The sequence below is a fragment of the Schistocerca gregaria genome, chromosome 5 (genome assembly GCF_023897955.1).
Source record: "Schistocerca gregaria isolate iqSchGreg1 chromosome 5, iqSchGreg1.2, whole genome shotgun sequence".
NCBI classification, from domain to species: domain Eukaryota; kingdom Metazoa; phylum Arthropoda; class Insecta; order Orthoptera; family Acrididae; genus Schistocerca; species Schistocerca gregaria.
Genome location: NC_064924.1, coordinates 410716892 through 410738997, shown reverse-complemented (window position 1 = coordinate 410738997; position 22106 = coordinate 410716892). Strand labels below are relative to the sequence as shown.

At 38.2% G+C, this 22106-nt stretch overlaps 1 protein-coding gene across 1 annotated transcript in view; it reads left to right on the top strand.

Moving 5' to 3' along the window:
• Positions 1-22106, top strand: part of LOC126272402 (nuclear pore membrane glycoprotein 210-like) — a 242236-nt gene that overhangs the window by 115289 nt on the left and 104841 nt on the right. The window contains exons 8-9 of the mRNA XM_049975230.1: positions 12315-12653; positions 16672-16890. Coding sequence (XP_049831187.1) covers positions 12315-12653; positions 16672-16890 — 558 coding nt within the window. The remainder of the gene's footprint in view (positions 1-12314; positions 12654-16671; positions 16891-22106) is intronic.

Below are 22106 nucleotides of genomic sequence, written 5' to 3'. Positions count from 1 at the left end.
TTTCAGAGCATTCACACAAGGTTGGCGCCGGTGGCGACACCTACAACATGTTGACATGAGGAAAGTTTCCAACCGATTTCTCATACACAGACAGCAGGTGACTGGCGTTGTTGTGATGTCTCGTGTAAGGAGGTTTCCGACTTTGGTAAAGGTCAGATTGTAGCCTATCGCGATTGTGGTTTATCGTATTGCGACATTGATGCCCGTGTTGGTCGAGATCCAGTGACTGTTAGCAGAATATGGAATCGGTGGGTTCAGGAGGGTAATACGGAATGCCGTGCTGGATCCCAATGGCCTCGTATCACTAGCAGTTGAGATGACAGGCATCTTATCCGCATGATTGTAATGGATCGTGCAGCCATGTCTTGATCCTTGAGTCAACAGAAGGGTACATTTGCAAGACAACAACCATCTTCACGAACAGTTCGATGACGTTTGCAGCAGCTTGGAGTATCAGCTTGGAGACCATGGCTGCTGTTACCCTTGACACTGCGTCACAGACAGGAGCGCGTGCGATGGTGTACTCAACGACGAACCTGGTTGCACGAATGACAAAACGTCATTTTTTCTGATGAATCCAGGTTCTGTTTACAGCATCATGATGATCGCATCTGTGTTTGGTGATATCGCGGTGAACGCACATTGGAAGTGTGTGTTCGTCATCGCCATACTGGTGTATCACCCGGCGTGATGGTATTGGGGTACCATTGGTTACATGTCTCGGTCTCCTCTTGTTCGCATTGTCGGCACTTTGAACAGTGGATGTTACATTTCAGATGTGTTACGACACATGGCTGTACCCTTCATTTGATTCCTGCGAAACCCTACATTTCGGCAGGATAATGCACGACCGCATGTTGCAGGTACTGTACGGGCCTTTCTGGATACAGAAAATGTTTGACTGCTGCCATGGCCAGCACATTCTCCACATCTCTCACCAATTGAAAACGTCTGCTCAATGGTGGCCGAGCAACTGGCTTGTCACAATTCGCCATTCACTACTCTTGATGAATTGTGGTATGGTGTTGAAGCTGCATGGGCAGCTGTACATGTACACGCCATTCAAGCTCTGTTTGACTCAATGCCCAGGCGTATCAAGCCCGTTATTACGGCCAGAGGTGGTTGTTCTGGGTACTGATTTCTCAAGATCTATGCACTCACATTGCGTAAAAATGTAATCACATGTCAGTTCTAGTATAATATATTTGTCTAATGAATACCCAATTATCATCTGCATTTCTTCTTGGTGTGGCAATTTCAATGGCCAGTAGTGTAATTAGTGAGCAAATCAACACAAGCAATATCTCACAGATCATGTTAGCCACTAAAACAATAACAAGCAAAAATGGAAACATAATTGAAATAAATAGGTAATGAAGTAATGAACGCCTCCCTCCTCTTTTTTTTTTTTTTTTTTTTTTTTTTTTTTTTTTTTTTTTTTTTTTTTTTTTTTTTGAGAATTTTGTCAAAAGGTGTTCTGTAGCATGCAAATTCTGTTCCTTCACTTTTGTGCACAGCTTGAATTAGCTGGCAGAAGAGATGAAATATATAGCACAATTAGACAGAGCGCGTGCACACTTTTTTATGCTAGTTCGTGATGTACTCAGTGCCACATACCACAGGCACCGGCTTGGAAGGGGAGGTGCAATTGAATGGCCCACTCACTCCCCTGATCTGGCACCTCTTTATTGATTAGTTTATTGATTTTATTTTTATTTTTGGTATGTTCAAGTTGAAAGCTTTATGCATTAGGCACCAGTTCCCAGTGAAGGAATATTTCTTATCAGCATACTTGCAGCATCTGATAAGGTTCACATGATGCCTGATGTACTTTGTAGTGTGTACCAGAATTTTCTCTGAAAATGATTTGCCTATATTGCATGTGTTGATAGCCATTTTAAACACCTTCTGTAATGTATAACATCGTTCAGTAAACATTATACTCGCTTTGCCAAACTTAAGGCACCTGTTCATTGATTGTCCTTGTAGTTCCTGACAGTCCGTAGGTTTTACTGGTGTAGGACTAGTGCCAATTCTGTAAGTCCCTATTCCCAAGTTGTTTCATTTTGACTCTTTATCAGCTTCTTCAATTTGAGATAAAAAACCACAAGCAAACAATACTCTTTTCAGTGCAGAAAATTACTACACATAGTGTGCGATGGAAGCAAAAGTATAAATGCATTCTTGGTGCAGCTCAGTAGAGTGTACTGTGTTTCCAGTTTTGTATGGCACTGGCAACACTGATTGCCTGTACTGCTCAGTCTGTCAACATGTCTCAAAGTTATATCTCAGGCTTAGACTCTAGATGCATCATCACTTTATGACTAGGTGGGTTGTGAGCTCAGGGAGCTGTAGTCTCTCTAGCAGCACGTGTGCCCGCTGGCAAGCCAGCCCAAGTGGGTTGCATCATGTAGCCTCGCAGGCGTTCAGCAGCCAACGCGGAACTATGTTTTAGATTTTTTCAAATTGTTGCATCCTTGAGCCCCCCTTCACTAGATGTACGTCTAACGATTGGCGGCTGACGCTACAGATCAGACTTTATTAATAATTATAGTACAGAGTTACATCACCAGTTATAGTTACATTCCCAGCAAGTACACCAAGTCCTTTCATCCATACATGTATTTTTTCATCATTACTAACTTTACGACAAGAGTGGGTATACAGTGTAAAAGTCATATTACTATACAGGGTGTTACAAAGAGGTACGGCCAAACTTTCAGGAAACATTCCACACACATAAATAAAGAAAAGATGTTATGTGGAAATGTGTCGGGAAACACTTAATTTCCATGTTAGAGCTCATTTGAGTTTCGTCAGTATGTGTTGTAGTTCCCCGATTCACCGCCAGTTGACCCAATTGAAGGAAGGTAATGTTAACTTCGGTGCTTGTGTCGACGTGCGACTCATTGCTCTACAATACTAGCATCAAGCACATCAGTACATAGCATCAACAGGTTAGTGTTCATCACGAATGCGGTTTTGCAGTCAGTGCAATGTTTACAAATGTGGAGTTGGCAGATGCCCATTTGATGTATGGATTAACATCCGTGGCGCGGTACATTTGTATCGAGACAGACTTCCAGAACGAAGGTGTCCCGACAGGAAGACGATTGAAACAATTTATCAGCATTTTAGGGAGCACGGAACATTCCAGCCTATGACTCGCGACTGGGGAAGACCTAGAACGACGAGGACACCTGCAATGGATGCAATTCGTCATGCAGTTGACAATAACCCTAATGTCAGCATCAGGGAAGTTGCTGCTGTACAAGGTAATGTTGACTACGTCACTGTATGGAGAGTGCTATAGGAGAACCAGTTGTTTCCGTACCATGTACAGCGTGTGCAGGCACTATCAGCAGCTGATTGGCGTCCATGGGTACACTTCTGCGAATGGTTCATCCAACAATGTGTCACTCCTCATTTCAGTGCAAATGTTCTTTTTACAGATGAGGCTTCATTCCAACGTGATCAAGTTGTAAATTTTCACAATCAACATGTGTGGGCTGACGAGAATCCGCATGCAATTGTGCCATCACGTCATCAACACAGATTTTCTGTGAACGTTTGGGCAGGCATTGTTGGTGATGTCTTGATTGGGCCCCATGTTCTTCCACCTACGCTCAATGGAGCATGTTATCATGATTTCATACGGGATACTCTATCTTTGCTGCTAGAATATGTGCCTTTACAAGTACGACACAACATGTGGTTCAATCATGATGGAACTCCTGCACATTTCAGTAGAAGTGTTCGTACACTTCTCAACAACAGATACGGTGACCGATGGATTGCTAGAGGTGGACCAATTCCATGGCCTCCACGCTCTCCTGACCTCGACCCTCTTGACTTTCATTTATGGGGGCATTTGAAAGCTCTTGTCTACGCAACCCCGGTACCAAATGTAGAGACTCGTCATGTTCGTATTGTGGACAGCTGTGATACAATACGCCATTCTCCAGGGCTGCATCAGCGCATCAGGGATTCCGTGCGACGGAGGGTGGATGCGTGTATCCTCACTAACGGAGGACATTTTGAACATTTCCTGTAACAAAGTTTTTGATGTCACGCTGGTACGTTCTGTTGCTGTGTGTTTCCATTCCATGATTAATGTGATTTGAAGAGAAGTAATAAAATGAGCTCTAACATGGAAAGTAAGAGTTTCCTGACACATGTCCACATAACATATTTTCTTTCTTTGTGTGTGAGGAATGTTTCCTGAAAGTTTGGCCGTACCTTTTTGTAACACCCTGTATAGATAACTAGGTCTAGATAGTGTCTTAGCATCTATTCCACAATGCCAGGTCTTGTAAGCGATGACATCTCGGTTGGCGAATGATTCCAATCCAGGTGGAGAGGCATTCTCACATCGGATGATAGCAAGAGTAAACCATCCACTTCCAGTACAGCCTGTGGCAACATCAAAACTGAAATTAACTTGTCATCCAGGGAATAAAATCGGTCCATTCAATATAGCACTTTGTGCAGTTCCATTTGTGCCAAGTTTATTCTCCAGGCTTATTATGTTTTTGTAGACTGGCATGCGATGGCGACGTTGATGATACACACGTTGACGAGGCATACTGCTTGAATGTTGTTGCAGATATAGCTCACAGCGGTATGATTGCGCTGGTCTGAGTTGGCTGCTTTTATACTGAGCGCATGACCTTCATTACATAAGAGCGCTGATAACGGACTTAGACGCTGCGTGGGCCGGCGCAGGCGCATTATCCCGTATGCGTGCTGTAGTCTCTCTAGCAGCACGCGTACCTGCTGGCGAGCCGGCCCAGGTGGGTTGCATAATGCAGCCTCGCAGGCTCACAGCGGCCAATGCGGCGCTATGTTTTAGATTTTTTTCAAATTGTTGCATCCTGCCAAATTAACAACATTTTTCAAGCAGTCAGCTACTATTTTAAGACACAAAACACTGAATATTTCCCTCCTAGTGGTCACCCACAGTTGACAACACCAGTTGGTGAGCATTACAGTGCTTGACAGGTAGGAAGGAGGTCAAGTTTCAGCCATTCTGTGCATCCCCCTCCATTAACTGCCACCAGCCAATAAGATTCATTCTCTCTCTGAGCAGCTAGCCTTGAGGTACAACTGGACTGTGAAAATCTCTCTCCTTCATGCTGCACATTTGCTGTAATTCGCGACAATATTGTTTCATTCACACAGCGACTGAATTATTCATTCAGATTATGTTATTTTCTTGTGGAATTATATCTGTGAATGGGTATCTGAAATGTTTTAGTATGATTTTCAGATGAATATATTAGGCGATGACAGTAAACATGATGTGCTTTACAAGCAAGCAAGGTGGTTTATTTACTGCAGTTATAATTCTTTCAAATGGGAATCTGAAAGTGGGACTTCCGTTTTTGACATTTTGAAGACACAAGAATGAACTGTAGAAGGATGTGTTGGCAAGAGAACCCTGCAGAGAATAGTAAACAAAAGTGTCAGAACTGTAGAAATCTCAGCAAAATTTGGTTTTGCGTCATCTGGGAAGCATCAAAATCGCAAGAAACCTGTAACAAAAAATATTTTAAAATGTTCCATGTTTAAAATGTAGATAAGTAGTGAATACTCTACATCAAAAATACATGTTACAATTATGCAAGAGAAAATTGTCTTCAACGGTAGTGCTTTGTCAATGCAAGTATGCTGAGAAGAATGTTTTTACTTGAAAGAAGTGATGTATATGCAGCATGAAGCACCCCTTATAAAGGAGTATGATACAAGAAAAGGAGGCAATTCAGTAGTGTATTACATTGATGAAACTGGGGTGAACCAAAATCATTCCATGAATATGTGATGGAAAATGAGTGATGGTTTTGGTGGTTTTAAAGTTGCTATAGGTAGAGGTTCTCGGATGATTTTCTGCATGATGACTCTTCATCTGATTTTGTTTCTGAGAATAAACTTGTATTTAGGAAAAAAAAAAAAAAAGGTTGGGGGGCAGTTACTACCATTCAGAAATGAATGCTGTCAGTTTGAAGAGGTGGTTCACTGAACAATTCTTGCCTTATCTTGCTTTGAAGTCAGTCATTGTGATTACCATTACAGAGCAAACACCAAGTACAAACAACAAGAAAGTGGATATTGTGTTCTGGCTTAAAAATGAAAAAATTCCACATAGTATAAACCAGACTTGTGCCAAACTCCTGCAGCTCATTAATTTATACAGGTCTCATGACAGAACGTACATGTTTTACTTTCTTGCACGTGAATGTGGTCTCTCAGTTATGTTTTTACCCACATATAATGTCAGTATAATCAGATTGAACTAATGTGGGCACAGAGAACAAGTGTCGGCCCTCTTAAGCCTCGGCACACTGTGTGCAGCACATTGAGAAGCTTCAAAAAGAAGACTTTGATAGAGAGGTGAAGATGAATATAAGCCTTGAACCTATCATCCCAAATTTATAATCAGATGGTTCGGACATGGACTCAGATAGCAGTGGTGACAGTGTTATTTTCTTGATTTTAAAGACTCGTGGTTTAAAAAATGTGTATGTCAACTGCATACATAGTATACGAGAACTTCCTTGTCTTTTCTGAATAGGAATTTGTATCCTGTTAAGTTTGCAAACTATAATGTTCAAAACATTGCCCAAGGAGATGTTAAGGTTTCCCAGTGTGTTGTATGGTCTTAATTACTCGTGAGAATGTGGCCAGATAAATTCATCAAAAACTCTGATATTTGGCATGTCCCTTGCCATTTTCAAGGCACAAATTGGAAAATGCCTTGAAATGACAGGGAGTGTTACCTGTAGAGATATCGGTGGTTTTTAACGTTATCGGTAAGCATTCTCTCGTTCTTCACAGAAGATGGTTAATTCTTTGCTTGCTCAACGGAGAATAAATGCAGTCTCTTAAGGTAATGCCAAATGAGGTAGTTTACACGTATAATTTACAAAACTAACACACTCTTAAGGCTGACGTATCTTCTCACAAAGGCCATGTTTTAAATCATCAAATCGTGCAGGCATCTATTCAAGCAGATGGGAATGTTAACAATAACTGCACAACAGATTTGTTCACTGAAGAAAGTTTTTGTCACCCTTACATTTTAGTTTTTAGAGTAACATAGGTATTCACAAATGCAGTGCTAGAAGGCAAAAATGATATGCCCTACCTAACATTGGCACAGAAAGGAGTGAAGTACACAACCATACGATCCCTGACAATCTAACTGAGCGAATAAAACGTCTGATTGACAGTAGAATTATTTTCTGGGTACAAATTGAAATTATTTCTTTTAATCAACTCCTTCTTTGTTACAGAGGAATTATTAATAATCAGTTAACTAATCATCATCAGCCATTTAAGAGCCATTTTTGGATAGAGCTGCCCTTTAGTCTTTTACAGATGTTATAGTTTTTGGTTATACATACCCATCTCACTCCTGTATGTTTTGTATTGTCTTCTACCCATCTCCATTAAGTTGTCGTCTTGATCCTTTCCTGTCTCTCAGAATCCAGCAAAGAACTCCATTAATCAATTTACAATTCATTTCCACAGCTGTGTATCGCACAGACCTCTGTTTCATTTTGATTATGTGTCCTGTTCCACTCTGGCATGCATCTCTTCGCTGCTTTTAAGGAAATCACATATTTTGATGGTTTTCACATGTAAAGTCTTTGTTTCATTGCCATAAGCTGTAACTGCTAATTTCTTCTTCCTTTTTTTACACACACACACACATAAGATATTTTGTTTAGAAAACCTTATATAATTTACCAATAGCACTCAAGGCCATAGACAAAGTGGGCTGTTGTGTGGCAAAGATACTTACTCAAACAGAGAAATATATTACAGGCATGAAGAAAGTAAAACAAAAGAAAATTTCTGTTTGAACAAGACATCTGTTATTGAAAAGACAAGAGTTTCAACCAAACAATTGAAGGTACATGGTAAAAGATGTTGAATCAAATAAATGTTTTTGTTAGTGTGTTCTAGAAGATGTGAGAAGATACAATGAAATTTTGATGAGAGACACATATGAAATGGCACAGTAGCTGACAACAGTGAGTTCCATGGGTTGCAAAACTTCTTTAAATTTTTGTATAGTTCAAGGGATCAAGCAGGAAAAGAGATAGCTGAGAATCAAAATAGTGACGTTCCAGAAATAATTCCAGGTGAAGTGTACAAATCCATTCAAGGCAAGAAGGAAGGAAAGGCACCTGCAGAAAATGGTGATTCACTAGAAATGACAAAAGCTGGAGAAATTGTTTAAATAGTGTTTTTTTTTTTTTAAAAAAACACAATATCCCAAAATAGAAACAATGCTGTAGTTATGCCGCTTCACAAGGGAGCTTACAGTTAAAGCCCTAAAAACTATGAATCCATCATCAGTCTTCTTTTTCTATGTAAAAGATATTCACAAAAATGATCACTAACCAAACTTAAACTGGCATTTAAATTACATTTAAAGTACTTGAAATATAATTTTAAGTGCCGTAGTACACAGAGATTAATCTTTTTAAATGTTTTTGGAAGGTGACTATTAACAGCCATCAAGTGCTGTATAAAATGCATGTTTGACCATGAGCTAATTTTATTTTAAACCCAAATATTGACCGGTTTCAGTCATGGACCATCTTCATGGATAAGGGTGAAAATGGTTTAAGCCACAACATTACATTTCTCATTACTTAAATAATGTGTGGAGTGTGTCATGAGTATCAATATACAACACAGAACTTTTAGAAGCAAACATACTAATACCAAGTGTACATAGACCAGTATTGAAGAGAAGATCAGGACTCTTAAGTATTACAATTAAAGTGACTGAAACCGATTGATATTTGGATTTAAAATAAAAGCAGCTGATGGTAAAACATGTATTTTATACAGTTTAATCTGTAGTGCTGTCAGCCAACTTTAAACTGTGTTATAATGATGCAATTGTTCATTTGAAGAGTGAAACCCATAAATAAAAAATATATGAAGTGCAACTTCTGGCTGTTTTCAAGAACTTATCTTTCATCATTCTTGTTTAATTCAGCATCTTCTATCATGTTCCTATAATTGTTTGCTAATATTTCTTGCCTTCTCTGTAACAATTGTCTTGTTCCATTAGAAATTTTCATTTGTTTTACTTTCTACATGCCTGTAATACCTTTTGCTGTTTGACTAAGTATCTTTGTTAAACAATGGACCATTTAATCTAGGTCTGTATAACCTTCATTTTACAAACAACTTGTTGCTTAATTTCATTTGTACATCTAATGATTCTTGGATAAATGTTCATAATTTACATTTTAACTTGCAATCTGATGAGTGAGTTTATTTGAAGCTACGTACCTACTTTTACTCTTCTTCTTACGAGTTTATTGTGACTTAGGATTGGAACATGGTGTAGAATTAGTTTGTGCTGTAGATTTTTTTTTTTTTTTGATAAAAATAGTCTGTTTGATTTTTATAAAAATAATGGAAATTCCTGGATGGAACAGTATGTAAAATGAAGGAAAGGCAACCAGTCACCATTAGCAGACTGGTGCGTGGCTTACAGACACATGTAGCAGAACACCCTATTAACTGGAGTTTGAGTCATGACTTTTCTTCTGGCAGAAAAGACATGTGCACAACCACAGAGACACTCAAATGTACATTTCTAAGGCAGCAACAACACTGATTATTAGATTGCAGTTGGCTGGACAGATGGTTGTAGAGAGTGCTTAGGGAAGGATGTAAGAGCCAAGGAAGGTTTAATGGGATAATGTGGGGTAAGAGAGAGAAAGACAAATAACTCAGTGGCTGCACAACAAAATGAAAGGCGTTCTATCTAATAATCAGTGTTTCCATGACCACTGTAGTATACACTTGGGTGTTACGTGGTTGTCTCTGAGAATGTGTGTTCTTTCTGCCAGAAGAGGAGGCAGGTCTTAAAAGCTAGTTGATACTGTGCCCTGTTATATGTACTACACATCAGTGTGCTGCAGGTGAGTGGTTGCCTTTATTTTATAATTTAATTTTTAGTTCCATTTAGTTCTTGCCAAGTCCATTTTATAATTGTTTTCATTTGCAAAATATATGTTAAGGACAAACATACTTTTGTCTGTGGCTAATTCTGCTAACATATGACTTCCGTCATTTACATGGGGTGGACAAAAATATGGAAACTTCACAAACATAACACATTACCATGCCTAATATGGTATAGGAAAACCATTTGCATTCAAAACAGCTATGTGTTGTCTCAGAATAGACAAATACAAGTCCTGTCATCTTGGAACACATCATCATCATTGGGGAACAAACATTCCACCACGGAATGGACCTTCTCAGTGAAAATGGGCACATATCCTTGGCAGTAATGCAACCTTGCACATTAAACTTGGGCTCGTGGAAATCCATGATATGACAGCCCCAACCATCACCGAAGCCCCTCCATGTTGCATTCTTGGGACACAAATGAGTCCAGAAGTTGGAAACAGTGTGAAACAAGACTTACCTGACCAAATGATATTTGAATTGTTTAGGTGCTTAAAGGGTTTTCGAGTATTACAGTGAGTTCTACTGTGACTTTTGTGGTTGTTGTGTTTTTATTTTTCAACACAATCTTCTTCTCTGATCATCCGTCACAGTCACTCAACACACATTTTTGCTCAGTTTTGCTTTTACGGAGGATTATTTTCTGCTTTCTGTGTATGCGGTATAAATATTTAGACAACAAACATTTTAGCTATCTTAGTTACAGAAGCACGTACCTATGAACACCAACAATTTGCCCACATTCACTTACTCCAACATAATGCACTCACAACTACACAGAACACTGTTCTGATCATGACTGACACTTGTAACATGTTGAGGACATTGCAGAGGTGTAGTTTGCGGTCAAATACAAGAGCATAACCTGCAATCATGGCTGGGATCTCCAGTTCATGCATGCATCTCTTGCAATGTTTCAATATTTTTATCCAACCCCATCTGAAATTTCCCCATCAAAGAATCATTCTTTACTTTTTGTCTGATTTTATCATTAAAATTTGTGTTTATGATGCTGTAGTAGGATTTGCTTTTATATATCAGTTTCAGTAACTCTTCTACCTTGCTTTCAGGATGTGAGCATGTTGCTGTCTAGGTCTGAATGATTTCCGGTATCTTTTGTTTATTTTGAAAACAATTTTTGATTTTCTGTGTTGACTGAGGACTTGTGCTATCTGTATTTATCTTTTTTTGTTACTTTTATATTTTAACATATGGTATATTGTATATATCCTATCATGTGTTATTTTTAGTGCATGACGTTAGGAATCCTGCTGGATCAATTATTTAATGAATATCCACACTGGATTTTTGCAAGCTTCATATCAAAATCTGTTTGCTGTTGTTTTTTTTTTTTTTAGAAATTTATTGATAAGATTTATTGGTACTGTTTTGCAACTAATTGTTCTTTTCTATGAATGTGGTGCCCTTCACAAAGAAGATGTCCTTTTGATTTTGTCTTCTGTCAGTTTCCGTGACGAGCTAAACCTGAAACTAGATGAACAATAGTTTTTAATTTTGAGAGGTGTATCTTGAAATAGAATGTCATTTCTGAAGCTGCAATGAGTGGCATGTAGCTATTTAACATAATGTTATTGCAACACATCCCATGTGACCCTTTGCAAACAATCTGTGGCTCCTCACAATGGGTAATTAGTTCATTTAATGGTCAAATTAACCTTGTCCACATTTTAAAATGTGATAAATAGTCATCATTCACTGAACATGATGTGGTGTTCCTTATTTGGAAAACAATATATTTGTTGATTTTTTAATTGTAAAGTACAGTCATTTGCAACATGACAGTACATGACTTGTTTGTATGTAAGATATCATAGCTCACTGTTTGCTGTACAAGGTTCTACAGATGGCCAATGGTCAAAACTCGTCAGTCAGGAAAATAAGAAGATGATTGCATTTGATAGTAAAAATCACACCGTTTGCTATCAGTCATTGACTTCCATTGAAAATGTCAGTTTTTGCAAAATATTTCTTGCTGTTTTATTCAAGTCTGTGTTGTTCAATTTTTTGTGATATTACTTCATTAATTTGCATTCATGTAAGTGGCCAATTGTTAATAAAAGGGCCAACTATTAAACCAGTTGTACACATATATTTTTAAATAATAAAAATATTCTGCAATAACTTCAATTAAATGACTTCAATTAATTGTTGTGTGTAGCTGTCACAACAATACAAGTGTAACTGACACAATCATGTGGTACTCACAGTTTGGCATGCCTAATATATGAGCCATGTTACCGGTGAACTGTGAAATGTGCTTAGGTACAGTAATTTTGTTTATTTTTCAGGTTAAACCAATTCATTATATGATGATAAATTTCAATCCAATTTTTCATGTTGCTGAAGATGAAACAGTCTCAGTGCTTCCAAAAGGCATTACAGCAGATTTTTCCATCACTTACCATGATAACACAGGAATGACATTTACTACAGTTGAGTCAGATATCAAACTCAGAACAAATAGATTTGATCTTGTTCAACTTAGCAAAAAACCAAAGGATGGATCGGTTCATGCAACTTTCGAACAAGAGAGCTCAACGATGCTGAAAATCTGGGATGACATTGTGTTTCAGCATTCTGCTGACTATATTAAACTTACAGTTGGAGAAATTATATTGCCTTCAGTGGTAAGTTTGTCTACAGTAATTTTTATTGCTTCATTACAGTAACTTTCTTATATTTACCACAGTCATTATGCTAGGAGTTTCTTATCCTTTTTCTTGTATAACTTATGATTGAAATTATATTTTAGTGTTGGAATTTTGCGTGGTAGGAGGTAGCTTAATGTGATGGTGCTATAATCCTCAGATAATTTTTCACACTTTGCTTCTTTGTGTCCCCTTCTCCTTCTTCTTTGACCACTGTTTTTCCTGTGGTAGAGGTGGAACCACATCTCATCTGCAGGCACATAATGAAGTAAGAAGTCCTTTCCGTTGTGCTTCATCTTTTTCATACCTGCTTTTGCAATCTTCTTGTTGAGGGTTTCTGGTGAGAAGACAATGAACAAAAAACCCTTCAAGATCTCTCTCGTATGCAAAACGTAATTCGAGGTGTTATCTTCCTGTTGGTATGATATGCTCAGTGATCATGCAAATATTAGTATGATAATCTTCTATCACAATACATGTATTTGATCAATTAGTTCTTCAGAAGGAACCCCAATCAGGTAATGAAAATGTGGCAGATCTCCACTGCTTCTATCATATTTAATTTCATTTATCCAGTAATAAAAAGTCTTCATTGTTGTTGCAACTTCCCTCAATTCTATTTGTGTATGGACTGCAGACCACATTTTTAAATAAAAATGGTTTACAAGTGGTTGGTTCCCATCTTTATCCATTTCAGTGCAATCTGTGAAAGCATTCACTTAAGGCTGCCACCATCAAACAACTGCAAGTCACATTTGTTTGAAAGTTTGAACAAAACTGTTACAGGAATGTGTGCTTCCAAAAGCTATGCTATTTAATAAAATCTATTGCTGTTGTGTACAAAGTTTACCAGACTTATCAGTCCCACCTCATATGACTGAACACTCAACATTTCCTTCCCTTGTCACTGAATTTTGTTGCTGTGCCATCAGTACTAGTAGTAATCTCCCTACTCATATGCAATAAATCAAAGTAGCAGTAGAAACACTGCCTTGTTGTTTATTCTTATGTTAGGCTGAATTTATGTTGCCTGTGATGCTATGCGAATTGAGCCAAGTGAAGGGATGCATGAACAGTGCCAGACACCCCCCCCCCCCCTTTTTCGAAAGGGAATAGTATGATGCCCATTTAGAATGCAGGAAGAGGTGAGTGGTGCTGTAGGATGACGCCAATGCAGTTGCATGCGATTTTGTGTTTTGTTTGCTCGTTTGGAGCAGTTTCTTGTGATGGAGGTCAAAACGCTCTTTAATAATGCACATGAATGTTCTGTGTTTTGGGATCACAAAAACAAATACTACCACAGTAGTGATCCATTATCCCAAGTTTGGAATGAAGTAGCTTAAGATTGTTGAGCAAAAAGTTACTATGAAAAAGTAGAAATAACTAACTACAGAAATACTACACATAAGTAACACAGAAGTTTGGTACATTATTACACCTGAATAATGTACAAATTTTATCATTTTGATAATGAAATGATAGCCACAATAGTTACAGTTTTAGATAATTTCTTCCTCAGAAAAGTTTGCATTAATGGCTGTGGACAGTATTTGAATGCCACTCTTGACTCTCATTGCTTATTTCAAAAGTATGCTGTCAAAGCAGTGTTTTCGATTTTTTCAAGGTGATTGAAGAAGATGCCACTTTCTGGACATAATTCTCAATGTTTGTTCCATCACCATTCTAGACCTCTGTAACCTCTTGTTAAGTGTATCTTCTTCACTTGGTGACCCTTTGGCAAACAAATGCATTAAATTTTCCGAGAGGCCAAAGGCTTCGTCCCCAGTGAACATTTATGTGACTTTTACTGAAGTATCAAGTACTTCTTTCAATGGTGGCCAGTTTTATGGAGGTTCAATGTATTGTTGAACAAATCGCTAACCCTAAATGTCCCACCATCTTATTGCTTGCCATAACTCCCAATCTCAGTTTTATTAATCTGCTGTTATCATCAGTTCCAGTACCTTGTATCAGAATGAGAAGGAACAGTGAACTCAAATGTGCTGCCATCAATGGCCCTATAGCATTTGGTAAATTGTGGTTGGCATACATGTGTTTTGCACCTATTTGAAGCTACGGTATAGTAAGAGAAGCCAGGTTTGCAGGGCCCAGAATTTTCTGTATTGTTGCAAGCGTTTCATGTACACATTGTGAGGCATTGGTTAGACCCATCCGAAATGAGTGCTACGGAGCATGGAGAGAGAGCCTGACCAACAAATGTCTGGAAAAAATGAAATTAACAGAATTAACAATGCAAAGGATCTTGCAGTTAATGCACTAAGAAAAGAAATTGTACTCCATACAAAGTGTACTTAATTATGCATGTATTCGCATCTTACATTTCCCAGTGAGTTAGTGAAGACAAAGTGGAAAAACACACCGTGTTCCAGTCAGAACTGAAAATGATTCACATAGACTGTTATGGAAACAACGGCAGCTTGCCAACCAAATTGGCCATGGTAAGAAGTACTGGTGTTCCTGAAAGACAATATTACACCACGCAAGATAAAGAATAATATTACTTTTAGAAACATAACCTCTCTCTACATGGCAATGCTACATTGTCAATGGCTGCTATTATAGATGTACAGATTTTTTCAGGTGACAAAAACAGCATATGTTCGTTGGAAGCCAGCTCTTCAAGGCTGTTGGAAAATTCAGAGGTCATCATTTCAATGCCTTCTTCCCCACTCTTACCTTTGCCAGGCAGACAGAAGAGAAAAAGGAAATGTACAAATACAGAACTGCTAAACATAGAAAAACAAAAGCTGAAACTTATTCAGAAACAACTCTCAAATTCAGAGACACAAGATGACAGCTCTCACTTTGTACTGACTTTACTGCGCATAATGAGGAAACTGTAGCACAACAGAGGAAACTGTAGTATTAAAATGTAGCAGATTCTTTTGGAAGAATTACAGTAGTCTACAGTGACTTCTAACAGTCATGAAAATCTTCATGCTAAAAGCGTTTCTCCAAACCCCCGAGCTAATGGAAACTTTGATAATTTCAGTGAACTATCATGAACAGTATTACAACTCACTTGCAGCTATTTTCTAAATTGTAAACTATGATTAAAATGCTAATAGTAAAAAGTGTTGTCTACTTAATAATGTGTAATTATCGAACAGTGGTAATAAGCTTTCTGAAACGTTTGGTTTTCTTCTGTAATCTACTTGAAGCAGATGGCACTATACAATCAAATGTTCCTGTACTCATTTTGAAGTAATTTCAGATTTTGTCATGATCTTTTCTCAAGGTGCTGTACGAATGATGGAATTCCCCTACAGTCATCCTCTCCTGGTTGATTTTATGCATCCATTAATGACAGCCTTGAATTATGAGATCACTGTTTTGTAATAAAAACACATTTACTGGCCCAAGGAAAAAGGATATTATTTGAAGACTTCTCAACAACTGCGCTTCTTGTTGTCCAGGTCACATTGGGTTGCATACAGTGTGAACACACCATTGTATAACACCACTTTGGGGGAATCTGCTTCCTAATCTGTTGTGTGGATTGCATCACAGACCATGTAAATTCTGGCTGAAACTTCGTTTCCAATTTTTTTTTCTGTCACAAACGCATGTAGTTCTCCAGCGTTAATGTAACTGACAAATGTGGAATACTGTTCTTGACATTAGTAACATTTACTTCATTTCAATCAGTATTACCAAAGCAATAATTTTTCACTAGTTAAAAGTCAACTCCACTGTGTATTCTACTTAATGCTTAGAAAATTCAAGTGCGTGGCTCCATCTGCAAACACACATTAACGTGTATTTAAGTAAGCATGGCATTTAATATAGTTACTAAGCAAATATTTGCAAAACATCCACCATAACACTGTTTCCAGTTTGAATGGAGGGGTTCTTCTTTTCATCTGTTTTTTTTCCCTATTTACTTTTTCTCAATTTCAGGGAGTGAGTTCTTCTTCTTCTTCTTCTTCTTCATGTTCTTCTTCAGTTTAATCATGTGTATTATTTATGCTTGCAGAGGACCCTTACACTGGGGGATGTAATCTGTTTTTCAATGCCTTTGGTCTCGCCAGATGGCAAAACTGGTCACTGGAGTACTGACAGTGAAAATATACTGAGTGTGCATCCACATCTAGGCATTGGTCGTGCACGACTAGTGGGCAGTGTGACAGTGCGTCATCACTTGCCTAATAATATAGTCACTAATATTCAACTAAGAATTCTGCCTGTATTCAAGGTAAGTCTTTATTGTGAATTTTGAATAATTCCAAGGCTTGTCCAGTTGGGAAGCAGTGGTGACAAAAATTGCAGTGATATTAGTGTCTTATTCACGGAAAATAGTTTCGATAAGGCAACATTGTTGTAAAATTTGAGAACTAGTGAAGTGTATGAATGGGAATCTTGATTGGCATTATTGGTGAAAAGAATGGTAACCATTGCATTTATGTGAATTTATCCTCAGTTTGGACTATGCTTCTGACCGGAGTTTTATCACTGTGTTCAGCACCTGCAATATTTGACACATTTCTTACTTAGGCAATTTTTATCCTAAGCTTTTGTTATTCTCTTGATTGCAATAATGTCCTATGTACATAATTATCTCTGAAATAGAGCTTGGGAGAAATAAAGATGAAAACGAACTCTTTTTTTTTTTCTCTCTAAGAAACGACAAAATTCATATAGATATCCATGTATGTGATTGAATTTAACAGTTTCTGAAAATATAAACAATTAATTGATTATCACAGATGTAATTGACTGTGTATGAGCGCATTCTTTGCTGTATGTCTGGATCATGTAAAGGCAGAACAGCAAGTAACTTATGGTGTACAGAATTTTGAGTTCACGAGACATTAATTTTCTTTAAGCCATAATCGTATAATTACAGTACAGCATGTTAATAATGGATCAGGATGTTATTTGTGCCCTGCTGTTGATACACAATGTTTTCTTGGATCACAGCTGGTGCATAATAACAGCACCCTTGATGACCCATATAGTTCATTGGTTTGCTTCACATTCTTGTCTGGCCAAATCCCATGTGTTGCAGATGTGGACTGCTTGAAAACAAACAGAAATAAAACTACATAAAGCACACAAGTTTAGACTCATCCTCGATGTGCGAAAATTTCTGGCTGATTGATACTGTGTGCCAGACTGGGAAGCTGTGATGGTAGACCATGAGTCATGCATGTCTGGATAGTTCAGTTAGTGGAACACTGCTCAAAAGAGACCAAGTTCTGTGTTTGTGCTCTGGTGCAGCATGCAGTTTTAATTTACCAGGAAGTTTCAGAATAGTACACACGCCATGGCAGTCCTCTGGAGCCCCAGTATGTTTTTTTAGCTAGTGAGTACAAAGCTTTTTGTGACTAGTTCTTGCTGCAATTGCAGTATTAACCTTTATCTGGTTGGCCGCACTTTCAGTTATGCATGCCACCAGTTACGCGACTGTTTCGTGCAGTCGCCACCGTGGCAAAAGGGCGCTGCAACGAATGATTATACTGCTGCCAATGAGATCCAAGCATCCCCTCTCCAGAACTACGACGACATGTTTATTTAAGTTTGAATATTCATGCTTTCATTTTATTTGTTTGCCAGTTGAATAACATTTACGGAGTTTCATTAGTGGCCAGGGCATGACATCTTCTGAATAGACATTGTTTTGAAGAGTGACAGATTTATAAATTTTTTATATCTGTATATATTTCTAGGCTCAAATCTATTGTTAGCAATTGGTGCTGAAAACACAGCAACAAAGTTATGTATTATTTGTACTATTTGATATTAGATGTAGAATAAATTAATATCTGAATACTCTGTTCATGAACAACATCTGTGCCTCGCTCCTGTTTCCGAAAGAACCACACAGCATGCAAAGTAAGACGTAACACCTGTCAACTTACATAGTATGTGCACATCTTTTACATAAAGACTACTGAACCATCATTCCTACACAAAAATGATATCTGTTAAATTTTTGTTTGTGTAGATGGGCCGTAATAAATCTTCTGTTGTAGAGCTGTATGTATGTGGTAATGGAATATCCTGACAGATCAAATCTGCAACAGTTTCCAGAGCAATCCTGCAGCAGCTGAACTATCTGCAAACATCTCTTTATGTGATTCATCGCTTGATTTTGCCTCTACCTTTCTCCAAAAGAGAGGTACTAGGACAATTAAGTGCTGAGCTAGGTTGTGAAGCATGCTTGACTGGCACAGTTGACAAGGTGTTGCCGCAGAAGGCAAAAATTCAGGTTTAAGTCCCACTATTGCAGGTACCCATTAAGATATTTCAATTTTAATGGTTTTCATTACTATTATGCTGACGAATTGTGTTTACACAGGGGTGTATTTTGTGTTCCAAGTGGAGATCGCACAGGTAGTTAATGTAAAATGCATGTATCTAAACTAAACAAACTGATAATGAGTCCATCTGCTGTGTACTCTGAAGAAAAGTTTACACAATTCAGCCTATGGCATGGAGTTTGCATCAAAACACATCAATCCTTAGAGAATCCAAAGAGAGACGCATGCTAGTAGAAGTTGCCAATACAGATTTGATTTCAGTTTATATTTGAAGTTAATGTTGTTTTCTATTAAATTCATTACATCACCAGGTGCATGGTGAAAGGCTTTTATGGCTTAATACCTCACCCCTTCCTGTGCAATACCAAGGGTGAGTGATGGATAATGTAATAATAGAGCATTATGTTTATGACTTTGACTGTTGTGTTTGAACTGTTATTGACAACAGCCTTCATAAGGGGTTAAATTTAACTGTGAGACTGTTGTCAGTATGCTCAATTGTTTGAAGAGTTTTCTGTAAGATTACCAGTGATTGTAAGTGCTCTCATCTGTAACAGTGCCCTTTAGCACAAAGAAAATAAGATAGGCACAGCAAAATGTTTGGACCACCACACGCTAACTTGTAATAACTGTGTAGAAATTATTGGCATATTCTTATTCAGTATGTAAGGGGGGACAACACAATTTATCAAGAGTCTCATAAGGGATAATGTACCTGAAACATAAGTGTTAACTTGAAACTTGGCACACTGCGCAGAAAATAAGAGATCACCACTGATGTCTATATAACACTACCTCTAGTTTTAGTGAGGAAGTGTTCATCAAGTTCTCTAACGTATGCCATATCCAGCTGAAACCACTCATTGATGATTGAATTGTGTAGAGCTACTAGATTGTGGACATTTAGACTGATGTCTTTTTTCCACTGTTACAAATAGTTCCAGACAATTTTTTTGGTGTAAAGATCTTCTGATTTAGTGAGCTAGTTGGGGCATGATAGAATTTTGGAGAGTTTGTCAAACTCAGAACATGTGTGCAGCACTGTAAACGCTGCTGTCGTCATCTTGGAAGACAAAAGTGTCAGTAGCATATCATCATGCAGATGTAGCAGAAACAGTGACACGTGATCTCCAAGAAAGTTGAAATAAATTGTACTGATTAATGCTTATGGTAATACAAATGACTGGGCACAAGTCCAGCCTGAGTTACACCCTCCACACCCTGTAGGTGAAATGTCTGATTGGGTTGTCGCAGCACTTGATGCCTTTCTTCATTTAAAAAGAGGTAATGACTTGTCAGATCACACCTTATGGCCTAGCCAGCTACTGTCCAATTTCTGTATGTAGTGACCTCACACTGTCCATGTAGAGACAGCAATCTGTTATTTCAGTGAATGCTGATTCTTGTAAAATCATAATTAACTAAAACTGCATATAGGAAAATAGATAAATGGTTTCGACAGTTTCCGTTCATCTTCAGATCTGAAGGACATTGAAATGTAGCGTTGCAAGGCAGAAATTGCCTTCAACATTAATGGTGTTTAAAAAGATTTTTACAAAATTATTTAATGCTACGTATCAGAATATAAAAAAAAAAATATCTAAAAACAAAGATGATGTGACTTACCAAACGAAAACGCTGGCAGGTCTATAGACACACAAACAAACACACACATACACACAAAATTCAAGCTTTTGCAACCAACGGTTCCTTCATCAGGAAAGAGGGAAGGAGAGGGAAAGACGAAAGGATGTGGGTTTTAAGGGAGAGGGTAAGGAGTCATTCCAATCCCGGGAGCGGAAAGACTTACCTTAGGGGGGAAAAAAAGGACAGGTATATACTCGCGCACGCACGCACGCACGCACGCACACACACACACACACACACACACACACACACACAGAATATATAAAAAAAAAGTGTGTCTAAGATAGGGGGACACATTGTCAGTTGGCTGTTAACAACAGAAGGATGCAAAATATATACGAGGCATGTTTTTTAAGTAAGTGCTGTTTTGAGGGGGGGGGGGGGGGGGGGGGGGAATGACGTGATAAGATATCTCAATAATTTTATTTTTACATGAAAGCCTGTACCGTAATTTACGCACTGACACCATTACAGTCCCATTCTTCCTCGTTTACATTGTGTACTGAGTGTTTAAGATGCCTCTGATAATTGTGAGTCCTGCTGACTGTGAAGTACGGGCTGTTATAAGAATTCTTAGTGCTAAAGGCCTAAAAGCGATAGATATGCATTGTGAGATCTGTGCAGTTTACAGAGAAAACATTATGAGTGATGGAATGGTAAGAAAGTGGGTGAGAGCATTTAAAGATGGCCGCACAAATGTGCATGATGAACAACGGAGTGGACGTCCTTCAGTTGTTAATGAAAGTTTGTTGCAGGAAGTGGACAATAAGGTGAGGGAAAAATGGACACTTTATGATTTTCTCCTTGCGGGATGACTTTCCTAATGTTTCTCGTAGTGTTTTGTATGGCATCGTGACTGAGCACTTGAATTACTGAAAATTGTGTGCACGTTGTGTACCGAAAATATTGACGGATGTGCACAAAACCAAATGTTTAAGACAGTGCATTGACTTTCCTTGAGCAGTGCCACGACGACGGTGATGATTTCTTAAGCCAAATTTTTATGAGTGATGAAACATGGGTGACCTGCGTCACACCAGAATCAAAGCATCAGTCCTTGGAAGTTGAGCAAGGGCATCGTTTTGCTGCAAGGCAATGCCCATCTGCATGTGGTGAACCAGACCAAAGATCTCATCACACATTTTCGTTGGGGAACTCTAGATCATCCTCCGTACAGCCCCAATCTTGCGCCCAGTGACTACCATCTGTTCCTGCACTTGAAGAAACACCTGGGCGGTCAGCATCTTCAAGACGAGGAGGAAGTCAAAACAGTGGTGATGCAGTGGTTAACAAGTTAGGCGCAGACTTCTATGAGGAGGGTATTCGAAAACTGGTACAATATTATGACAATTGCCACAATATTGATGGAAATTATGTAGAAAAGTAGATTAAGGTACAGGCTTTCATGTAAAAATAAAATTATTGAGATATCTTAGCACGTCTTTTTATAATTTCAACATGGTACTTACTTAAAAAACACATCTCGTACATTAGCTGTTAA